The 8,399-nt window shown below is 65.0% G+C and overlaps 1 protein-coding gene across 1 annotated transcript in view; it reads right to left on the bottom strand.

Annotated features, from left to right (window-relative positions):
• Positions 1 to 865: 865 nt before the first annotated feature.
• The window catches only part of HMCN2 (hemicentin 2), a 33,139-nt gene continuing 25,605 nt past the window's right edge, over positions 866 to 8,399 (bottom strand). The window contains exons 59-79 of the mRNA XM_064393822.1: positions 8,222 to 8,343; positions 7,823 to 7,987; positions 7,640 to 7,747; positions 7,429 to 7,563; positions 7,021 to 7,155; positions 6,719 to 6,903; positions 6,219 to 6,432; positions 5,931 to 6,065; positions 5,670 to 5,860; positions 5,502 to 5,583; positions 5,112 to 5,381; positions 4,175 to 4,318; positions 3,836 to 3,973; positions 3,571 to 3,692; positions 3,249 to 3,486; positions 3,072 to 3,134; positions 2,855 to 2,983; positions 2,433 to 2,744; positions 2,111 to 2,230; positions 1,670 to 1,796; positions 866 to 1,550 (exon numbers count right to left, since the gene is read on the bottom strand). Of these exons, the coding sequence (XP_064249892.1) occupies positions 1,208 to 1,550; positions 1,670 to 1,796; positions 2,111 to 2,230; positions 2,433 to 2,744; positions 2,855 to 2,983; positions 3,072 to 3,134; positions 3,249 to 3,486; positions 3,571 to 3,692; positions 3,836 to 3,973; positions 4,175 to 4,318; positions 5,112 to 5,381; positions 5,502 to 5,583; positions 5,670 to 5,860; positions 5,931 to 6,065; positions 6,219 to 6,432; positions 6,719 to 6,903; positions 7,021 to 7,155; positions 7,429 to 7,563; positions 7,640 to 7,747; positions 7,823 to 7,987; positions 8,222 to 8,343 (3,478 nt within the window). The 3' untranslated portion in view covers positions 866 to 1,207. The remainder of the gene's footprint in view (positions 1,551 to 1,669; positions 1,797 to 2,110; positions 2,231 to 2,432; positions 2,745 to 2,854; positions 2,984 to 3,071; positions 3,135 to 3,248; positions 3,487 to 3,570; positions 3,693 to 3,835; positions 3,974 to 4,174; positions 4,319 to 5,111; positions 5,382 to 5,501; positions 5,584 to 5,669; positions 5,861 to 5,930; positions 6,066 to 6,218; positions 6,433 to 6,718; positions 6,904 to 7,020; positions 7,156 to 7,428; positions 7,564 to 7,639; positions 7,748 to 7,822; positions 7,988 to 8,221; positions 8,344 to 8,399) is intronic.

Here is an 8,399-nt window from a genome sequence, read left to right as displayed (position 1 = left end):
GACCTCCTCAGCAACCTCCACAGAGGTGTCTCCCCCCCTGGGGGACTCCACAGAGCCACCTGCCCCCGAGGAGTGGGAAAATGGGGGCAGAGGAGAGATGGTGCTCTGCAGCACCTGGCTTTGCTCCCCAGACCAGCAAGGAGGGGGAAGCTTGGATTTGTTTGAACCTCCATCAGGAGGCAATGCAGGAGCCAGGGTGGGCAGGAGGGGACAGGGCAGGGGCCAAACTCACCTTCCCCCCTTGCACAGACCCAGAGCACCCCTGGCTCTGGAGGACAGGAAAGCTCCAGCCCAAAGGACAGAGTTTTTTAGGGGAATCTCAGGTGCAGCAAGGGCCAGCTCCAGTGACAGGATCTGACCATGGAAGGTGCACGGCCACCATCAGCCTCTATGGCCCAGCCCTGCTGGCTGTGGGCTCGTGTCTCCTGGGGCCAGCACCCACACCCCACACCATCAGCTAGGACTGACGCAGTGTTTTGGGAACAGCCTTCATCTTCACCATGTGCAGAGAGGCCACGTCCTGCCCTTGCTGCTTGGGGGGCTCAACCCTGGGCGGGATTGGACCTTCAGGGGCTGGACATTGGCCTTCTGGCATTGCTACATCCAGATATCCTCCCTTCTATGGTCCAAGGCCAGGCAGGGAGGTGTCCAAGCCTGGGAATTCTCCCACACACTGAAGGAAGCTGCCTTCTTCAGGCACAGCTAATATTTAGCCACAAAACACCTTCATAAATCAATAAGAGTGCCCAGAGACCAAGTGGATTAAAAACCAGACAAACAAACAAGCAAAAAGACTATTTCAATTTAATAATGGTTAATGCTGGGGTGCCCCACACCCTCCCCAGCCCAGGAAATCCCTCCCTGCACCCTGGTGGGACCCTTGCTGGCCACTGTCACCCAGTCCATCTTCCCACCCCCACATCTGGGGACTGATAGCGGCCAAGGCCACCCAAAGCTGTGTTTGTTCTGGGATTTGGGACCTGATTGCAGGAGATTGCTGGGACATCTTATCCCCTCGGGATCCTGACTCTCCTGCTGAGTCAGGCCCGGCCCTGGGTGAAAGGAACACAGCTGAGAGGGGAAGGGGTGTCTGGGAGGGACACAAGAGGTACAAGCTCAGCGTTCCCTGAGCCACGTGCCCCACCGACGGGGTGGGGAGGGACAGGAGGAGAAATGTCCCTGCGTCCCCTCCTGTCCCTGGGCTGTGTCAGTAAGGGTAGGGCGAGACAGAGATGAGCAGGAGGAAGGTGCTGGGTGCTCGCTGGCGGTCTGGGACCAGCGCCTGCACCTTGAGCCGGTGTGTGCCGGGCTCCCGCAGCGGCCGCAGGGTGGAGATGATGCCCTGGCCCTGCTCGGAGCGGAGGGCGAAGGGGCCCTCGGGGTCCTGCTCCAGCAGCCTGAAGACGGGCCGGTGGCGCAGGGAGGTGGCCGGGGTGAGGCGCACCACGTCCCGGCGGGCAGCGATGCCGAGGGGCAGGGGCAGCAGCTGGTACTGCAGCGTGGGGGGGCCGGCCGGGCTGCAGAGCGGGGGGCAGCGACCCACGCACAGCCTGCGTGAGAGACGGGCGGGGTGGGCTGTGGTGGGCGCCGGAGAGCGCACAGGACACGCGGGGTCGTGGTGAGATGGGGGCAGCGGGATGGGCACTGCCAGCCCCGCAGCACGACTCACCCCGGGCTGGAGCCCCTGCGGTACCCGGCTGGGCACGGCACGTCCATGCAGCGGGCACCTCCACGCGTGTTGAAGCACATCTGGCTCGAGCCACACCGGATTGTGCCCTCCGTGCACTCATCCACATCTGCAGGGACAGAGGGGACAGGTCTGAGGTGCTGGGGTGGCTGAGATGGGGTTCAATCCCCGGCCCCCCACCCTCCCACATCTGCAGTGACAGAGGGGACAGGTCTGAGGTGCTGGGGTGGCTGAGATGGGGTTCAGTCCCCGGCCCCCCCACCCTCCCACATCTGCCTGAGGCAGTGAGACACGAGCACTCAGACTGGGGAGAGCTGAGGCTGGGAACAACCATCCTGAGGAAGGAGAAAGACTTGCAGCCCCAACAAGATGACACCCAGGGCACCACAGGGACAAGGCACCCCCCTGGCACCCTGCACTGACCGTGGCAGGTTTTCCCATCGGACAGCAGCCTGTAGCCAGTGGGGCAGAGGCAGTGATAGCTGCCCGGGCTGTTCCTGCACTCGTGCTGGCACTGGTTCAGGGTCTGACACTCGTCGAGATCTGTGGGATGAGAGGGATGAAGGCAAGAGGGGAGGATCAGCCCCCTCTGGTGCCACTGCCTTGGGCCAGCCTGGCTCTCACCACAGCAAAGACCACAGGGCCCAAACAAATTGGTGGACAGGGCAGCAAGAAGGACACGAGGTATCTTTTGGGGACTACAGTCTCTGAACTCCCTTCAACACCCTTCCCCAAGCACGCTCACCAGTGCAGGTGCCATTCCTCCTGAGGTAGCCCGAGGGGCAGGGGGGGCCCCGGGCACCCCTGGCTGCATCCTTGGCCACGCGGCGCAGGGCGAGCTGCGTGTAGAGGGATCGGCCTCGGGGGCGGCTGCTCGGCCCCTGCCGCCGCAGGGGAGTGTCCCTGCTCGCTGTGTCCCCTCCCTCCATCCCCGCGGTGCCACACCGGCCGCCCGGCAGCACGGTCTTGCCAGCAGGGCACAGGCACTCGTAGGAGCCCCGCAGGTTGCGGCACTCGAAGGCACACGGTGGGGGAAAATTCAGGCACTCGTTGACATCTGGGGGAGGAAAGAGGTGGGGAGCTGCAGCTGGGTGGGGGAGCTGAGGCTGGAACAGGGCAGGGGGGTGCCCATGGGTGTCACCATGGCCCTGAGAGCCCAGCTCGTACCCAGGCATGGCCAGCCCGTGCCCAGCGTGCGGTAGCCGGGAGGGCAGGAGCAGCTGTAGGAGCCGGCAGAGTTCTGGCAGATCTGGTTGTAGCGGCAGGCATGGGAGCCCTCGGTGCATTCATCAACATCTGGGGAGAGAGCACAGGGTTGGGGGCACAGGGAAGTGGCACCAGGTGCCCCTTGCCATCCTCATGCCCCCTCAGGAAGGGTCCGTACCCAGGCAGTACAGCTGCCCAGGGTCTGGGATGAATCCCAGTGGGCACTGGTCTCTGTCAGCCCCTGTGAATTGAGCAGAGAGAATGACATGTCACTGCAGGGACATGGCCTTTGCACCCTCACAGACACCCAGAACTAACAGATCTCCATCCCCACGCTGGGGACTCCCCTGGCTACCTGCATCCAGCGAGGCACGGAGCTGGAAGCGGAGCTCCTGTTTGGCTGGGTCATAGGAGGCTGTGATGCCTCTGGCCCGGAGCTGCTGCACCCGGGGGGGCTGTGGCCCCACGGGGGGGTCGAACACGATGGTGTGATTGCAGTGGGCTCGGACGAGGCGCCCATCCTGCAGGAAGCTCTGCACCGAGCCCCCGGAGAGCTGCCCCGCGCCCGTGCGCACGTAGCGCTCGCTGAAATCCTGGGGAGAGGCAGGGAGCGGGGTCAGGCCGTGGACTGGCATGGGAGCCGAGGTTCCCACGGGGATAACGGGCAGTGCCAGCACCTGCAGCAGCAGCACGGCATCGCCAAAGCTCTCCGGCACGGAGCCGCTGATGACGCTGTCCAGCCGCAGAGCGCCGGCGCCCCCCGCGCCCCGGGCGAGGTGCGTGACCCGCAGGAGCTCCCCTGCCGGGGGGGACAGGAGGCGATCAGCACCCCACGGCACCCCCAGACCCAGCTGCACTCCTGGATGAGGGTGGTGCATGGGGGAGGTGGAGGCTGAGCCGCCCAGGGAGGCTGAGCCGCCCAGGCTGTCGGGGACCCCTCACCTGTGGCGAAGCGCAGCAGGGACTCGTGCTGGAAGGTGCCCTGCGTGAGCACGAAGCCGTTCTGGGCTGCCCCGCTGGCCTGTGCCAGGGACCAGTAAATGGGGGCGATGATGGTCACCAGCACCCGCATCAGCGGCCCTGGAATGGGGAGGAAAGGGTGTCACCACAGAGCCAGCACCCCCTGGGGGGCACTGTCCCATCCCTCCTCGCCCACAGTGGAAGGTTTGGGGGGAAAAAGGTTTGTTTCTGGGGGAAAAATAAATAAAAACCTTTCCCTCAAGATTTACATCTGACAAAGGTCAAAACTCTCATGGGGTGAGGGTAGAAATGTCCACGCACCTATGGCAGGTGGAATGCTCCCAACGCTGCTCCGGAGGGTGGCAGTGCCGGAGTCCCCCAGCGCGCTGGCATCGAGGCTGGACACACCCAGCTCGTGGCCATTGATGACACCGACCAGGCTGCCCCGCACCTGGTGCAGCTCCCCTGGGGCACATGGGATGGGGTCAGGCAGCAGCACTGCGACTGCACTCCCTTGCCTGACTGCCCTCTCATTGATTTGCATGTCAAAAAAATCTTGTTTTGTGGAGGTGAAAGCAGCCACAGCACGGCAGGCAGTGTCCCTGCCTGGCTGCAGCAGTCCCCAGGGTCCCCATGGCTCCAGGCCATGTTGTGAGTGTGGTCCTGTGCCTTGTCACACCAACAGGCACTGACACCCCCAAACCCTGCTCTGTATCAGCCTCAAGGTCCTGGCACAGCCCCAAGCTTTTATTTGCTTCTCCAGCGTGCCTGGCAGCAAAATGCCACCAGCCACACAAGGGCACAAAGGGCACCTGGCACTTCCTCCAGCCTGGCTCTCTGCTCCCCAGGGCAGCAGGAAAGGATGTGTCTGTGCATTGAACACAGCCCCTGGGAGAGGGGAATTTAATCACGGGCAGCTAAGGCAGGAAGGCTGAGGAGAGGCGAGTGAGGGCTGGGACAGGGCCTGCTTGGGCTCAGGGCAGGAGAGAAGAGGACACAGCAGAGCGTGAACCACAGAGGGTAGAACAAGCAGGGCAGTGTCACCCACAGCACCACGCTGGAGGTGTCACCCCGGGTGGAACAGGCAGCCCCAGTCCCCAGGGCCAGGGCAGAAACCCACCTGGGACACGCAGGGAGCTGTGTGCCAGGGCAGACACACAGGGAGCTGTGTGCCAGGGCAGACACCCACCTGGGACACGCAGGGAGCTGTGTGCCAGGGCAGACACACAGGGAGCTGTGTGCCAGGGCAGACACCCACCTTGGACATGCAGGGAGCTGTGGGCAGCAGCAGAGCCCAGGGCATTGCGGGCGAGGCAGGAGTAGCTGCCAGCATCACGGTGGGTGACAGAGGGCAGGAGCAGGGTGGCATTGGGCAGGACACGAGCGTGGGGACCCTCAGGCAGTGGCTCCCCGTCCCACTGCCACTCCACGGAGGGGGTGGGCTCCCCTGACACCACGCAGTGCAGCAGCACCTGCTGCCCAGCGTGGACCCTCAGCTCTGCTGGTGTCACTGTCACCACAGGGGCACCTGAGCAGGGAAAGGGATGCAGGCAGTGATGCAGCATGGATCAGGGGGAGTTGGAGGGGCTGGGAGGTGACATGGTTTGCAGTCCCTTAAAAGAAGGGTGCAGAGGGGGCCAGCACTCACTCTGCAGAACGAGGGTGACAACTTTTGCTGCTGTGCCCGCATCGTTCTCCGCCACACAGCGGTACTGCCCCGCATCGGCGCTCTAGCAGGACCAACAGCATCAGCACAGCGTTTTGCTTTGCCAGGAGAGCAACCCGAAATGAGCCAGCACCCCCAGGCCCTGCTCACCCCCACAGCACGGATGGCCAGGGAGCCATTCTGCAGCTGCTGCAGGCGCCCGCGGGCCACCAGCGGCTCCCCGTCCTTGCTCCAGCGGATGAGGGGCTCAGGGTGACCCTGGGCGTGGCAGTCGAGCAGGGCATCCCCTCCGGAGCGCTCCACCTGGTAGGTGCTGGCCTCCCCCTCTATGACGGGTGCCTCTGCGGAAGGTAAAAAGGTGGCAGAGGAGGGGGGCTGGCCGGGCACCCCGGTTTCCCTGCCAGCTCCTACCTCTGACAGAGACGAAGACAGCGGCCCTGATGGCCCCGGCGCTGTTCTCGGCGTGGCACACGTAGGTGCCGCTGTCCGTGGGGGCGGCCGCCTCCCGCCGCAGGACGCTCCGCCCGCCGAGCCCCGCCGCGCCATCTGCGGGGTGCAAACCCCCAAAAAGGGCGGTTGGCATCAGCTGGGCACAACCCCGCACGGCCAGACCTGCTGGCACCGCGGGGACCCTAGAAAGCGGGACAAGGGTGGCAGCAGGATGGCACTGTCCCCCAGTTCAGCATCCTCTGCAGGTACCAGTGATGAGCTGCCCGTTGGCCGTCCAGGAGACGCGGGGCTGGGGGCTGCCCACTGCGGCACACAGCAGCTCCAGCCTCTCGCCGCGGCTCAGGGTGAGGTCTGTGGGCAGCTGCGTGAAGGTGGGCAGGGTGTGGATGGAGAGGGAGAGCCGGCGAACGGCCCTCCCGGCGGAGTTCACCGCGGTGCAGGAGTAGCTCCCGGCATCCCCCTCCTGCATGAGGATGAGAGGGAGTCATCAGTCATCTTTAGCTGCAGCCCTGGCTCGCTGAGCTACAGCTCCGCTGGTTCCTGGGCACCTAAAAAGTCCAAGTTTGGACAGAGCCGCTTTTCAAGCCCACATTAGCATCCTCACACTGCCCCAACCCTCCCGCCTGAGGCACCGGACTGCACCGGGCTCTCCCTCTGCCAGATGTCTCCACAACCAGCCAAAAGCTCCTCAGCAGGACGCTTGTTCCTCACCACTCCAACCCCTCAGCGGCCCTCGGGGCGGTGCTCACCCGGACATCCCGCAGCAGCAGCTCCCCGGAGGGCAGCACCGTGGCCTTCCCGCCGGGCAGCAGCGCTCCCTCCCGGCTCCAGGACACGCGGGGCTCGGGCACACCGCGGGCGGCGCAGGGCAGCAGCACCTGCAGCCCCTCCGGGACCGCCAGCTCCAGCGGGCCGCCAGCAATCACGGGGGGCACTGGATGAGGAAAAAGGGCAGGGGCTTGCTCACAGATCGGCTGACACGTTGTGCTGAGAGGCGCTGGGGAGGGGCTGAGCAGAGGGGCGAGCTCCGGGGCTCTGAGCGCGGCTGTACCTTGCACAACGAGCCTGGTCCTCCCCGCAGCGGTGCCCGAGGGGTTGCGGGCCATGCACAGGTAGGTGCCTGCGTCCTCTGGGGCTGCTCGGAGGAGGCGGAGCTGCCCACTGGGGAGCACCTTCAGCCCAGAGCCTGGCAGAAACGAAGGACAGGATGGGGCAGCACAGATGGATGATGGGCAGGGTCTGCTTCCCCCACAGAGGTGCCTCTTCTCAAGAGTCTCCATGGAACGGCTCAGCGGCCACACACCCACCCAGGACAGCAGCCAGCAGCCAGCAGGATCCATGCACAGTGACATCCTACACCCTGCTGGATGCCTACAAACCCCTGGCCCCTAAATCTCCCCCTAGGCAAAGGCTGGCAGGTAACGTGGGCTCTGCCAGCCCCCAGCTCACTCCTGCTCACCTCCAGCGACGCCAACACCATCCTTCTGCCAGGTGACCTCCGGCCGGGGGACGCCTGTGGCCTCACAGGACAGCACCACGCTGCTGTTCACCATCACCATCACCATGCCAGGCAGGGGCTTCAAGGCAGGGGGCTCTGTGAAGGCAGGGAAGTGCTACCCTGGGAAGAGGGCGCAGGAGCCGCGGCAGCAGCGCCCCGGAGCTGTTTTTACCCTGCACGGTGAGCCAGAGGTGCTTGCGGGCCGTGCCCGCGGCGCTCCGAGCCGTGCAGGTGTAGCGGCCGGAGTGCGCAGGCAGCGCCTGCCGGATCTCCAGGGCTCCTGCAAAACAGCAGGCGGAGGGGAGGCGGCGGCAGGGCGGGCAGGGACCCCTGTCCCCGCGGGGCTGGGCTGTACCTCTGGGCAGGACGCGGTAGCCCCCTCCTCTGCTGCCCAGCGGAGCCCCCCCCCTGCTCCAGGACACCGTGGGAGGGGGCACGCCCGAGGCGTAGCAGGTGAGGACTGCGGGGGACAGCCGGGTGACAACCACGTCCGTGAGGCCATCAGCGATGGTGGGGGGCACTGGAGAAAGGAGGGAGGGAGGTGAGCAGGGCTGTGTGGTAAATGTTGAAGAGGATTCTGTCCCTGCTCATGTGGGCATGAGTATTTCTCTTCCCCTCTCGTCCACCCCCAAGCCCAGCTCTTGAGTGGGCACCCAACGCAGTGTGGGGCTGGAGCACACCCACGTCACAGCCGAGGTGGTGACAGACCCTGGGAAAGCCACTCTCAGCAGGACCCCCAGCCCCAGGAGCTCACCATGGACAGACACGAGGAAGGCCTTTCGAGCCTCTCCAGCAGCGTTGGTGGCGATGCACTCAAACCTCCCCTCATCCCGAGGAGCAGGGCTGGAGATGAGCAGTGACCCCAAGGACTGCAAACTGTGCGGGCAGATCACACACCAGGATCACCCCTGTGCCCCAGGGAGCAGCAGGAG

Source organism: Passer domesticus, chromosome 18, assembly GCF_036417665.1.
Source record: "Passer domesticus isolate bPasDom1 chromosome 18, bPasDom1.hap1, whole genome shotgun sequence".
NCBI lineage: Eukaryota > Metazoa > Chordata > Aves > Passeriformes > Passeridae > Passer > Passer domesticus.
Note: the sequence above shows the minus strand (reverse complement) of the source record. Positions and strands in the feature narration are given on the sequence as shown.